A 14,279-nucleotide genomic window follows, 5' to 3' on the forward strand; every position below is an offset into this window, starting at 1 on the left:
TGTGTATCTGCTCAGCTCCGTACCAGGCATTGGGCCAGAAACTGAGGATGCAGAAATAAGGACAAATTTCCTGCCTTCCAGAGGCACAGCCTCCACTAGCGAGAAGACCCAAATATGTTAGTGATAGAAGAAATAAGCAGAAAATGTTGACTAGCGATTTTTTTCGCTTGTGTGACTTGTTAATAAAAACTGACCAGTCCTATCTTGATGTTCAAACTGCCTGATTTCTTGGCCTTTTGTGTTTTTTGTTGCACAAGTAGACAAAAGCGATTGTTTACTTGGCCAATGCCAGTGAAGGAATATTTTATGATTCCTAGTTTAGTGAGTGACAAATGCAAGCCCATTTGAACCATGAAACTCTTAGCTTTATTTTTTTTAAAAGTTCTGTACATACCATTGAAATATACAAATAACAGAAGCAAAAGAAAAGCATATAAATGTTCCTAATCTAGGCTAACTATGGTCAAGGTAAAGAGCATCTCTGCTTAGTCTAGAAAATTGACAGAGCAGAGCAGGTAGAGCTTTCTTCCCTTCTGCATGCAGATAGTTTTTTCTAAACTATGTTTGATTATATTTTTTGGACCCTGTGTTTATTATTTTGATCGCTCAGAGGAAATGCTTACCTTTGAAGTAACATCCTAGGGCAGTGCTTTGCAATATCCTTTATTAAGCTTTACTGTGTCTATTCACATTTATAATATTTTGATTCTTATTTTAGAAGGAGGATTTTTAGAAGGTCAGTGTAGTATCTTTGTGATTGAATTCCAAGAGTACTTAGCAGGGGTCCATGTATATAAGGGTGTTGAATCATTGTGAACTGGGAACGCATTCAAGTTCAAGCTTAACTGAGAATCCTCTGTTAAATATTTAAAAGTGAAGCATTCTTTTAAAAGAGGCCTATGGGCCTGGACAGCATAGAAATGGGTGAACACAGCACCGCTAAGCCGCAAAAGCAGAGCTGGGACCTGAGCTTGTTACTCCAACCTTGGCTGTCTCCTCAGCCCCTCACCCCTTTTATTGATGGCGTTCTGCTTTCTAACACGTTTGGGATCCCCAGCCCATTAACTTTCATTTGCTCACATTGTCCTTCCATGGGCTTCCATGTGGCACATATTTCAGGGCCCAGTGTGGTCCTGACCTGGATTTGCTTCCTGGCTTTGCCACTAGTAGTTAAAGGACCTCGAACAAGAAATGTACTTTTTCCAAGTTCTAGGTCCCTTACCTGTAACTGGGAGACCTTAAAACCTACTTCAACATGTAAAACATGTCCACCATGGAGAAGACTCTTGATAAATATATCAGTAGTTTTACCCTACCATCTTAAGATCAGTTACCACCTTGGATCACTAAGAAATGATGTTTGCAGAGAAATATGGATGTAAGCACCTAGATATTTAGTGCAATAGGAGAAAAAAGCAAATCTGAAGGTGGATATTTTATTTATAAAATTAAACCTAATTTATTTTGCAAAAATCAACACATACATGTTCAGATCTGGTTTATCTTCAAAACATGTGTTTTTGGTTTTTTAACAAACATGCAAGCTAATTTGGCATGCCAAACATTTTTCTCTTTAGCTCTCCTTGGAAAAATTTTTTTTCATAACACAAACAAGGGTGCAAATATTGTTCAAAAACTATTTACATTTTTACCCTTCAGAATTACTAACATTAAGATTTATTGAGAGGAAAGAAAAACTGCAAGGTTTTGCCTTTGGCATTCACATTTGATTCAGCAGTATAATTAAAAACTTGTATTTGTTTTTAAGATAAACACTTCGAAGGAAATTTAATAAGTCTTGGTTTTGCTCTGCAAAGGAGCCACTGTATCAAAACATTTAACTGGAGCTGTCAAGTTCCTGCTGGTAGAATATTACTTCCAGCCTATTTATTAGCTTTTCTTCCTGTAGCCCAATATATGATTCCCCCCACCCCACCCCTCCACTGAGTGAAAGCACAGAAAGGATGCAATTTCTTGTCTCTTTTCACCCAGCATCATGCAAGGCAAGGCAGCATCACAAGTCACAGTATCTGAATTTACTTTGTATATTTTTTCTTACACTTAAAATGATTTTGTATTATAATACTTACTGGGTCATCTAAAATCAACATTGTTGATTTTAAACTGTTATAAAGCCATACTTTTAGAGACATTTGAAACAATTCATGAACCATGTCTGAAAGGAGATAATTACCTTCAACCTATTCTTTTGTGCTTGAAGTAAAAGAATTTTAGGTATCAGCAGGTTACTAGAAAATAAGACTTTAGGGGGTCTATATAATTTATTCAGATCTTTTTGTATATTGTAAACAAGGATAGGATACTTTTGACAGTAGTGTATGAACAATTTTTTAAAAAATATATCCTTATCCTTCACTATAGAATAGGTGTCAAGAGAGCATTTTAAATATGATTCTGATAGGTCTCTTATGAGCCTACTTCCCAGAAAAAGTTGATATGAAATTTCCCAATTAAAAACAAAATCTAAAGTCATAGATTTAAGCTGAGAGAATATGGTATGTGAGGTAAGGTCATTGTGTTATCTATGGTCTGATGCACAATGTAGCACGTACAAAAGAACCTAAAGAGACATCTATCTCAAATTTCAGGCAGGATATAAGAGTGCATAGAGAGGAGAGAGCTTTTCAGGTGAGACAGTGAAAGAAGCTACAGTATTCACCTAAATTAATACATTGTAAGCAACGTACACATATGTAATGCCAGTTCACAGTTTACAAACAAGATCAATTAGAAATTGTACTGTGATAGCCACACATTTTGGAGAAAAATTCCCAAGCCAGGCGAATGTGGATTGGGATAAAAACATAGGCGGTGTATACCACCATAGCAAAAATGGTTAGTAAGATGGTATTGAACATGGATCGCTCCCAGGGCTCCAAGACAGCACAGCAGCTAATGATTTGGTATTGATAGTAGAGCCAGGAGAAATAGTCCTTCACACGTTTGAAATCCATGGCTGGTTCCTTCAAGCTGCAGAAAGTCTGTCCTGTTAAAAAAGGTAACAGATTAGAAGAAAAAAAAAAATAAGGCACTAAACACAGAATCTTCTGATATTTTCATGATCTCAGCATGTCAAAAATTTTCAAAGAATGTTAATGATCATTGAGTGAATTACTAATAGGAATATTATATGGAAATAATAACAACATATTAATCATAGGAATTAATAATATTGCCATTACTACTAATAATTACTACTAGAATGAATAGCAATAATATTATTAACAGTGACATCTAAAAATAATTGCTAGTAATAACTCTAGTGATAATAATATCTACAGTTGAGTCTAACCACATTTTCTTTAGCCCTGTACATTTAGAGAGATAAATGTGAGTTTTCTATTTCCTACAGCATATATTCTGGTAGAAGATTAAAGAATAGTGTGCAGAAAAGAGTTAATATAGCAAACCTGAGGCTGCTATTTTTAGAAGGGCCCTTGGCTGGCATCTGGGAACTTGGCTTTTGGAATGTTCTTTCTGTTCCCTAATGGATAAGGATGATTCACTATGCCTAGACAGTGCAAACACTGTAATTTATGGTGAATACCTGCTTTATTCTGGGAGTCTGGAATTTTTGTAATTGCCAGGCAAAGAGTGTCCATGTGAGCAGCCCCAATAAAAACCTTGGTGCTGAGTCTCTAATGGGCTTCCCTGAGCAGAAACATTGACATGTATCACTGCACTTTTTGCTGGTAAAGAAAGAGGCACACTTGGTGTGTCCACTCATGGGAGGAAGAGAACATCTGAAGCCTGTAAATGGATTTCTTCAGACTCCAACCGTGTCTGTCTTCCTGACTGATCCTGTTGTATATCTTTTTGCTATAATAAACCTGAGCTGTGAGTGCGAATATATGTTGAGTCCTATGAGTCTTTCTAGTGAGGCACTGGACATATAGATGGTCTTGGGACCTCTGAAACAAAGGTGAAGCCCAAAGTGTACCTTTGGGTGGTCATTTGGTTTTTGGGTAGAGAACTTATGAAAACCATATAAAAATGTTTTGTTGGCCCTCAGATAGGATCACAGTTAAAACTATGTGGAAAACCTCCTAGAAGGAAGGGCATCTATCATTTCTTTTTTTTTTTTGATATACCAATTTTTTTTTTTTTTTTTTTTTTTTTTTTTTGTGGTACGCGGGCCTCTCACTGCTGTGGCCTCTCCTGTTGCGGAGCACAGGCTCTGGACGCGCAGGCTCAGCGGCCATGGCTCACGGCCCCAGCCGCTCCGCGGCATGTGGGAACCCCCCGGACCAGGGCACGAACCCATGTCCCCTGCATCGGCAGGCGGACTCAACCACTGCACCATCAGGGAAGCCCGATATACCAATTTTTATTTATTCATTCATTTCTTAAAGATTCTTGGGAAGATTTTGCAGACAGAGATATGGTGGGTGTCCCTGGGGAGACAAGCTGGCCTGTACCTATTGTGCTTACTCCTAGGAGTATCATGCTGCTACATCATCTAAGTCCACCTTGATAACTTTTATTATTCAAATCACAGTTAAATATTTTTGAAGATCATTCCTGTGTTCTGACCTGAATGTATCTCTCTTTTATTTGATTCTCTTTTGAGTAAAAGCAAGATGTTTTTGCTCCATAAGACTGTGGACTCAGGCTATGGGGAGACTCTCATGATCCTAATGCCTGGCACAGAGACTGTCATCAGTAAATACTTGCTGAACAAATGAGTAAATGAATGAATGACAAGTAACCAACTTAAAAAAATAATTATAGATGACTCACAGTCCCGACCTAAGTGGGATACGGTAGGCTATTGCTGACTTTCAATAACTTGGCTTTGATAGTAAGGAACACTTTCTGACAAGGAAAGTTTCCACAAAAACTTAAAGTGGGAAAGTCTCTGTGTTTCCAGGTCATGATTATTTGTAATAATGGCCAGAGTAATCCAAATAAGTAGATAATACCTTTACTTAGTCTCCTAGAAGCCAGAGTGGAGACGAAGTAATTGGATTTGAATGGTTTGTCCTGGCAGGTGGACTTCAGTGAGAAGTTACCTCCAATGTTCTTTTTCACTCCTAACTCTGGTTGCAGAGAAAGAGCAAAGGTCAAAGGTTTAAAAGAAAATGAGTGACAGAAGAAGTGATAATTTCAGTGAACAATATTATCCAAGCAAACAAGACTTTCCACTGATAGGCTGAAAGAGAGAAATTAGGAGGTATCCCTATTTGAGCTTTTCGGCTGTCCCATGAGACAACTGTATATTTCAAACTAAATTTAATTTTTAAAAATCTTATTGATGGATACCCACACTTGCTCCTCTTCATTACCTAGACAGAGTTTGGGGTGGCGCCAGGTAACTGATCAGGAGTGTGAGAGTCCATTCACCAGGTATGAAGTTCCAGACTGTGCTGGGTGAAGGTGGGAGAATGATGGCTCAGACAGGCCCAGACCCACCTCTTAGAAAACTTGGTCCAGTTGGGAAGACAGGTAGCAATCAAATAATGTATACAAATATATAATTATCTACTGTATTATGCCCTAAAGGGCAAGAGCAATGTATAAGGGGCTGTGGGAAACCTAATCCAGTCTGAGTATGTCTCTGGGGAAGAGATATTTGAGATAAAATCCAGGAGATGATTGTGAATCTAACAGATAAAATGAGTAGTCAGATGGGGAGAATGGACAAGACATAGGGATCAACTTGTGTTTGTGCAAAGGTTAGGGGTGGGAAGGAGCTTGATAGGCGGTCAAGGGAATGACCAGAGTGAGGCCAAGTGCCCTAGGGCCTTAGCTGAGTGGGCAAAGTATTTTGTCTTGATCCTATGAGTGAGGGGACTCCAAAGGTTTTTAACAGGGGAATGCTGTGGTGGGTTTGAGAGGATGAGCCTTTAAGATCATATGGACATGTTGCCTTCCCTGCATTCTAAAGCCAAACTGAAATGATTTTGAATACCAATCATTTCAGTAAATCTATGCCTCTGCTGTCTCATGGGTGTTACTCATTCAGAATCAACCATATACTGAAAATCTGTTTAAAATATTCTTAATATTCTTTTTATTTTTATAAATGAGATAAATTACTCATTTAGAAACATCATTGACTTCTTCTCTCTATATTTTAGCTTTTAAAAATTTACTAATTAACTGTCTGCCTATTGCTTTCTCTTCAAAAATTAAATTTCTTGCTTGGGCAGCCCCAGTGGATACCTTGACTGCATCCTTGTGAGGGACCCTGAGCCAGAGGCATTAAGCTAAGTTGTGCCCAGATTTCTGAGCCGTAGAAACCGTGAGGTGGTCAGTGTTCATTGTGTTAAACTGTACAAGTCAGTCAGTCAGTCAAGGAGATGACAGTTCTAAAGCAGACCAACATGCATTACACCAGAGCTGGATACCTGTAAGAACTTGGTCACATATTGCTAACAATTTAAAGAATTAAGATTAAAAAATTTTTTTCTTGCCCATTTCTACAGTACGCTGGATCATTTCCCAGCCCTCTCAGTAGTCAGCTCTGACATGTAAAAAGTACTTTATTGTCACATCTCACTTCAGTCTCAAGTAAAAGAGTCAATAAAAAGCATTGATATCCCCCTTTTCTTTGATACTTTTCCCCCTTATTAATGAAAAGCAATTTTAAAGATTATCTATTCATTGTTTCTCATGAAAAGGTGAGAAGAGAGTTGGTTATTGTTGGTAAATGATCTGCTACAACCTATTGTTAGAATATGCACTATATTGAGGTCTGGATTTGCTTCAGTAATATGTTTTACTTCCTTTTGAGTCCATTTTTAAGTCTCCTGTGGCAGGGGTCCCCAACCCCTGGGCCATGGGCCACTACTGGTCTGTGGCCTTTTAGGAACCAGGCCGCACAGCAGGAGGTGAGCAGCAGGCAAGCGAGTGAAGCTTCATCTGCAGCTTCCCATTGCTCCCCACTGCTCCCCACCGCTCCCCAATGTCACATTACTGCCTGAACCATCCCCCCCTACCCGCACCCCCGAGAAAAATTGTCTTCCATGAAACCGGTCCCTGGTGCCACAAAGGTTGGGTACTGCTGTCCTATGGGACAACATGGAAGATTTAAGACAACCACTTTAGACAATTTAAGATGAGTAATGTGGGAAGGAGAATTCATTCATTCATTAAATAAGGGTATTTTGAGTATTACTATGTGGTTTTCTCTTAGTAGTAACAGCCTCAGAAGGAATCTGTTCCAAAATGGCATTGCAGACAGGAGATGCTCTTCTAGGCAGCAGCAAACTGGACCATGTAACAAACATGCAGTGATGAGGGGCCAGGAATTAGCACTAAATAGGGGGAAAGAGCATGGAAAAATGCTAAGGAGGAAGCTAGGAAAAGAGGCTGAATTTGAGAAATAAGATGACAAAAATGGCATGAAATTAATTATTCACAGGTAACCTAGAGCTAGATGACAGCAAACATCTTAATGTCTTAATCTTTCACAATCAAATGTGAAATTAACTTGTCCTTAAAGACCTGATGGCATATCCCAGTAAAGCTAAACAAGAGACTTAAAATGCTTACTTTATTCAAGCACACCACACTTCTCCTTGTTTTTAATTATATGTTTTTTAAAAGGTGATTTCCCGTATACGGAAAAGAGGGAGGAAGTAGTTTGTTTCTTCTCCTTCTCCTCCTCCTCCTTCTTTTAATTTTTTCTCTAAACTTGGTGATTTTTAAAACCCTCTTAAATCTTTAATGAGGTTGTGCATTCAAAGTTGACACTGCCTAAGCACATTGTGGTATGTCTTCAGTGGTACAGTGGCCTGGATGGGCTTGACTCTTAACAGCTGAAGCTGTGTGGTGATGCCTTCAGGTGACTGGGGAGGGTTGTGAGCCCCTGTGGGACACAAAGTGGGTGAAGCTCTCTGTAAAAAGTGGGGGTGAGGCAAGGGCCAGCACTGTTACCTGGAGGGATGGATACTGAGGCCTGAGGAAAGGCTTTTTCTGGGTCATTGTTTGTTTGCTTGTTTGTTTTTTAATGTTCCTTTTTTTCTATTGATGTATAGTTAACTTACAATGTTGTGTTAGTTTCAGGTGTACAGCACGATGATTCAAGTTATATGTGTGTGTGTGTATTCTTTTATAGATTCTTTTCTCTTATAGGTTATTACAAAATATTGAAAATATTGAATACTGTACTATACAGTAGGTCCTTGTTGGGTATCCATTTTACATATATAGTAGTGTGTATATGTTAATCCCAACCTCCTAATTTATCCCTCCCCACCCCCTTTCCCCTTTGGTAACCATAAGTGTGGTGTATATATATATATATATATATATATATATATATATACCACAACCAAACTATATATACAATGGAATGTTACTCAGCCATAAAAAAGAATGAAATAATGACATTTGCAGCAACGTGGATGGACCTAGAGATCATCATACTAAGTGAAGTAAGTCAGACAGACAAATATCATATGTCACTTATGTGGAATCTAACAAAAGGATACAAATGAACTTATTTGCAAAACAGAAATAGACCCACAGACATGGGCCATTGTTTTAAAAACAGGATAACATCTCCTTCTTCAGGAGGATCCATGTAGTACCACATTCTAAGATGCTTAATGGACTTGATTTATCAGGGTTTCTCTTGTAATAACAACAGAAACAATTTCTGTTTTCATAGGATTATCTGTAGCTTAGAAAGTGCTTTTTATTGCATTTTCATAATGGGTTTGGGACTAAGGACAGGCATTGGTTCAAGTTCTGACTTCTCCACTTGCTGAATATGTGACCTTGGCCCAGTTACTTAAGTGTTCTGGGCCTCAAGTTCCTCATCTGTAAATGGAAATAATAATCCTTTATGTTTAAGGCTGCTGTGAGGATTAGCAAAAATGCAAGCAAAGCATCAATTAAAGGGATTTGTATATGGAGGAAATACATAGATAGGAAGATGGAATCTAACTGGTGAAAGGCTTTCCCTCTCCCCCACTTCCTTTTATTTATTAAAAATAATTATTACCATGCTGGTAATCGCACCAGGAACTGGAGATGCCATGGTGACTGAGACAGTCATGGCCATTGCCCCTAAGGATTATCATTCAGCTGGATATATTCCACAAATATATATTTTAGACAATATTTACCACATGTATTAGGTAGCTAAAGTGGAATCCTAGAATATTAGCAGCTGGATGGACCGTAGAATCCCCTAGACCCAATCACTCATTTTAAAGAAAAGTACCAAGACTATGAGGCTAACAATAAATTGATATTAAATTGGTTGACATCAAATTGGTTTGTCAAACTGAATTAAAGTGACTGGACTATTCCAGGTGGTGAATACCCTGTGTTTCGTGAATTGACATTGGATGAAAGAAGCAAAAATTCCAATGGAGGTTTTCTGTGGTCTTCAAAGTTGATCAAGGACATTGAAATCAAGTGTGTAGGTATCTGGAAGACTTCAGCCTCACCCTCTCTCAGTTTCCCCAGGCTCTACTCTTCTCTTACTCAAGACTCTTTCCTGAAATCCCACTGTTCAGCTTCTCCTCTAGTAAAATGAAGGTCTGGCAAAGTCTTCATTTATTGCAAGTATTACTGGGAACTGGCAAAGGCTAAGGTTCTTGTTAGTAGTGTACAACTTAGCATGGATAAAAGACCCGAATAAGAGTTTTGCCAGGTTGGGGGAGAAACGGGGGAAGGAAGAGATTATTAGAGAAGGATTATGAGAGTCTTGGGAACCAGAAAGAGAGAGAGTGATTTCTAAAGGGAACCCAGTGAATGAATGGGGGACACTGATCGTAGAAAACAGTGAGGACTTGGAATTCCCCTAAGAAGTTATCTCATAATTGATTGGAGAGTAAGTGGCTATTTTTTATTTCTGAATGTCACTGAATGTATTTTTCTCTCACTAGATTTGTGTACAGTGGGGAAAAGTAAAGTTTAATCTCCTCTGTCACAATGAGAAGGTGAATTCTGGGGACTTGTGATCCACATTACTCAGGGGCAAGCCTTTCTTCTGGCCTGAACAGAGAAGAAGGTTAGAATAAATAGAGCAATAAAAAAACCCACATGCTCTCATGAACCCATGTATATGAGTCATGAAATGAGAACGCTGTAAAAGGGAACGTGCGGGGCGGTGGCGAAAGTAGAGACTGGGCTTGCTCAGGAGGCTTTTTGGTTTTGGTTCTCTCCGTGGGAACAGGAGTGGTAAAAGGTTAGGCAACCACAATGAAAGATGAGTAGCAGAGGATTTGTTAGGGTGGCGCTTTCCTTGGAAATACTGCAAACGACTTCATCCTGCAGCCCTCCTCTGCCTAAAGAAAGTACTCCAAATTATTGGATTTTCTAAGGAAGGGATTTCCCTTTCTAAACATTAGCTAAAAATGAACCTTCCCTCCGGAGGAGGGGAAAAAGACTTAACACATTTTGGTTTAAATTTCCTTCTAAAATGTCAGAATCCGGGGCTGAAGAGAAAAGTCAGAAGGATTTGCAACTGAATTTGGGTTAACTCCTTCTCAACTTATTTTGGAATTCTACGTCAATCACCCAGCTTTTTTTGTGCTTCATATTTGGAACTTGGAAACCTGAGAAGGGGAAAAAGTATCCTGCCTGCTGCTGCAGAGAGAGATGCTGTATCTAAAAAGAGACTGTGTCTGTACTGGGAAGTAGCTTTCTTTGGAAAGAACTCAATAGATTTACTCAAGTTCAAGGCTTCCTTTAATTAAGGAATTCATTTAAAGAAGGAGCAGAGTGATGTCCTTCCAAAGAGTACAGTGTGAAAAAGGGTGATAAAAACGAATAAATTTACAATAGAGGAGACTGATAAGCGCTACCTCAGCCAGCTGATCAGGGCCACCGTCAACAGTGATAACTCATGTTGGTAGTATGTATCCATGATATGATGGCATGAAAATGGCACTTTACTTCTTTGGTCTTCCTCCCCCAAACCCACAACCTCAGTCTAATAATGAGAAAAAACATCAGACAAATTTTAACAGAAGAGCATCTTAAAAAATACCTGACCTTAAATTCTCCTAGTACCTAAAACTCTCAAGATCATCAGAAACAAGCAAAGTATGAAAAATTGTCACAGCCCAAAGGAGCCTAAGGAAACATGACCATTAAATGTAATGTGTAATGGATGGAATCCTGAAACAGAAAAAGGATTTTAGGTAAAAACTAAGTAAATTTGAGTAATGTATTGGCTTTAATAATAGCATACCAACGTCGGCTCATTAACTGTAAGATGTGTCATACTAATGTAAGATGTTAATAGCAGAAACTGGGTGCAGGGTATATGGTAATTTGCTGTATTATCACCTCAATTTTTTCATAAGTCTAAAAATGTTCTAAACAATAAAGTCTATTAAAGTTTTTTGAAGGCAAAAAAATAATTAGGAAAGTCTTGAAAGGTCCAGAGTTACCCTTATTCCAAACTCCAATGAACTTTGCTTATGCTGTTCTGCCTTTCTGCAAAACTCTTCCTCATAACTTTGAACATAATTAAATAATAGTCTTCCATAAAGGACTGGCTTTCAAATATTTTCAAACACACCAGAGATGAAAAGTACATTTTACTTTTGATCCAGGGTACATACACGTACACATACACATACATATACCCATATAACTGAAATAAACATCTCTCAAAATAATACTCTGCACGTTGATATCTTATTTCTTATTCCATTCAGTTTCATTCTGCTGTGTTCTATGTTATTGTCTTCATTCATTACAAAATACCAATCGTGAGCTACCATATCGATTTCTTAACCCACCAATTGCAACCTGCAGTTGGAAAAACCCTCCTTTAAGGCTTATCTCAACTGCTAGCTTCTCCAAGATGTCTCTGCATTGTCCAGTTTGGCAGACACTAGTCACATGTGGCAATTTAAATTTTTTGTGCTCATTAGCCACATGTGGCTTGTGGCTACCATATTGGACAGCACAGATATAGAATATTTCCATCACTGCAGAAAATTTTATTGGGCAGTGCTGTGGACTCTCTCCATCTCTCACTTGGACTAATGAAATAGCCTACCAACTTGTCTCCTTTTCACCTTACAATCTTCCATGCTGCTGTTGCAATTAACTTTCTAAAATTATAGATTTATTTTTCAGTTGCTCTCCATTTCCTATGAAATGAAACATTCATGTAAGGTCTTTCACAGTTTGATCCCTCCACCTCTCCTGCATCATCTCTGAACTCTCCTGCTAAATGCCATTCACTCTTAAGCTTCCATGTTTTAGTTCATCCTCTTTTCTTTTCTAGAAATATTTTTGTGCCCCTCTTCTTTTAGATAAAATCCTATTCATTTTCAAGACGTAGCTTCTATGTTCTCTCTTCTATGAAACATTCTCAGGTCAGGAAGACCACCCTTCCAAGGAATGTATATTGCTTTCTTTTATGGGTTACCATTGTAGCTTTTATACTGTATTATAATTAGCCATGTACAGTGTTTCCCCATTAGACTATGAGGTCTTTGAATACTGGGAATATGCCATGGTCATCTCTATATCCCCAGTGCCTGGAATGTGGGATACTTATACACTGGCTGGTGGGCTGGTTGGCTGACTGAATTGTAAGGCTGTAGAAGGTAGGGACCACACTTGTACTTATTTAATATTCCCATAGCACAATGTGGGGTACATAAAAGGTACTTATGAATTCTCATTGTCTGCTTTCAGGCAATAAGTTTTAGACAGATTGTTTTCTAAATACTGTCAAATTCAGTACAATCTGTTTTTTTGTAGGATGAAAGGGAGCTGGTACTGATAGGACAAATACTTTTAAAGTTTCCAATACTGTTGAAAGTTCATGGACTCTGTGGGGGAATTAAAAAGCACTTCTATAGTGGTTTTAAATCCCATTAAAATGGCTTTTTACAAGGGCTTACTCTAGGTGAGTAAAAATTTAAGATTGGTAGAAAAGTGGTTCTAATGGAAAAAAATCCCAGGATGAGAACATCTGGAGACCTGAATTCTATTACAGCTTTTTTTCCTCTTCATCTTTTCTTCTCATCTTTATTTCTCTTCATTCATTCATTCATTTTACTTTGTGTCCTTGGGCAAGTTCCAAAGTCTTTCTGGGTCATAGCTTCTCTGTGTAAAATGAAGATAATTGATAATTGCTTCTAAGTCTGTCTCAGTGATATGGTAAGGAATGTGGGGATAGTTTGTGAGCTCTTTAGAAATATTTGTAAGAGTCATAATGATAGTAATAGTAGTGTTTGTTGTTGTTCCTTGTGGATTGGTACAACTTTAAACTACTTGCAAGATTTTATTATAGAGTCAAAGGGTCTTCATAGAATGTTCTATAACAGTTACCTCAACAATGGAGTGCTTTGGATATTTTACAGGGAAAAAAACCCCTCAGCCCTTATTTGTTTGCTGAATGAACTTCCTGGTACATTGAGTAATAATAACAAAACAACACATGTATATAACCATTAACACAAGCCACTATTTGAAAGACATTGCAATCTTTACACAAATCTTTAAATGTGTGTTGGGCAGGGCCACCACATTCCATTGTGTGGGCTGTGCACTGCACAAACTTGTGTCATGGTTCTTGGAGACCTGATCACAAACTGCTTCTTTATGTAAACACAATTTGATTCACAAAGATACAAATTTATATGATTAAAGGAAAAACCTCACATTGTGTCTATGTACAAATCAGACACAACAATAGTTTATTGGCTTCCCAGTTTCCAAATGTCTTGCTCTAAGTTTTCTGTGGGTGACTGTAATGTTTTCTGTGTCTCACAGAAGGTTCTATTCTTGCTTAACATTTTCCAGGGAATTTCCTTGTCATCTTAGAATACTCTCCAGTCACCCTTTGGCAAGCAATTCTTCATGCTGATACTGAGGTGAATATTGGAAGTCAGACCAGAAGTGATGGACTTGAAGTCCAAGTCTTCAGAGGGAGCTAAAAGAACCAACTTAAAGGTTTGTGATAAATCAAAGCCAGAGAAGCAAATCAAACAACCATAGGGCAATTAAGGAACTTTCTTTATACATTCATGAATTGCTTGCACAATTTATAGACTCCTCAGAGAGGAAAAAACAAACAATTGTAAGTAAAAGCATGCTTCTGCTTTTAGGCAGCTAAGTTACTCAATGTTTTATAATCTTAGAAGTGAGTTACTGAAATAGTGTACTAAGAGGAAAAAGTCTCACCAACAATTTAGCCAAGTTGTTGGTATGGTGTTGGTTTGAGTAATACACAAGAGTAGAGTGTTTTTGTGGAGATCTGAACCAACCTTTTGGCCTCCAATTTCCATTAACACCAACAAAAGCAGAACAACAGAAAACATGTACTT

The 14,279-nt window shown here is 38.1% G+C and overlaps 1 protein-coding gene across 6 annotated transcripts in view; it reads right to left on the bottom strand.

Moving 5' to 3' along the window:
• Positions 1-349: 349 nt before the first annotated feature.
• The window catches only part of SPTSSB (serine palmitoyltransferase small subunit B), a 31,571-nt gene continuing 17,641 nt past the window's right edge, over positions 350-14,279 (bottom strand). For 5 of the 6 annotated variants that reach the window (XM_049710529.1, XM_049710531.1, XM_049710530.1 and 2 more), the window contains one exon: positions 350-3,007. In XM_049710529.1, coding sequence (XP_049566486.1) covers positions 2,745-2,975 — 231 coding nt within the window. In that variant the 5' untranslated portion in view covers positions 2,976-3,007 and the 3' untranslated portion in view covers positions 350-2,744. Of the gene's footprint in view, positions 3,008-4,943; positions 8,199-14,279 lie in introns of those variants that run through there. The other variant, XM_033412254.2, reaches the window with a different exon arrangement.

This window comes from Orcinus orca, chromosome 5, assembly GCF_937001465.1.
Source record: "Orcinus orca chromosome 5, mOrcOrc1.1, whole genome shotgun sequence".
NCBI lineage: Eukaryota > Metazoa > Chordata > Mammalia > Artiodactyla > Delphinidae > Orcinus > Orcinus orca.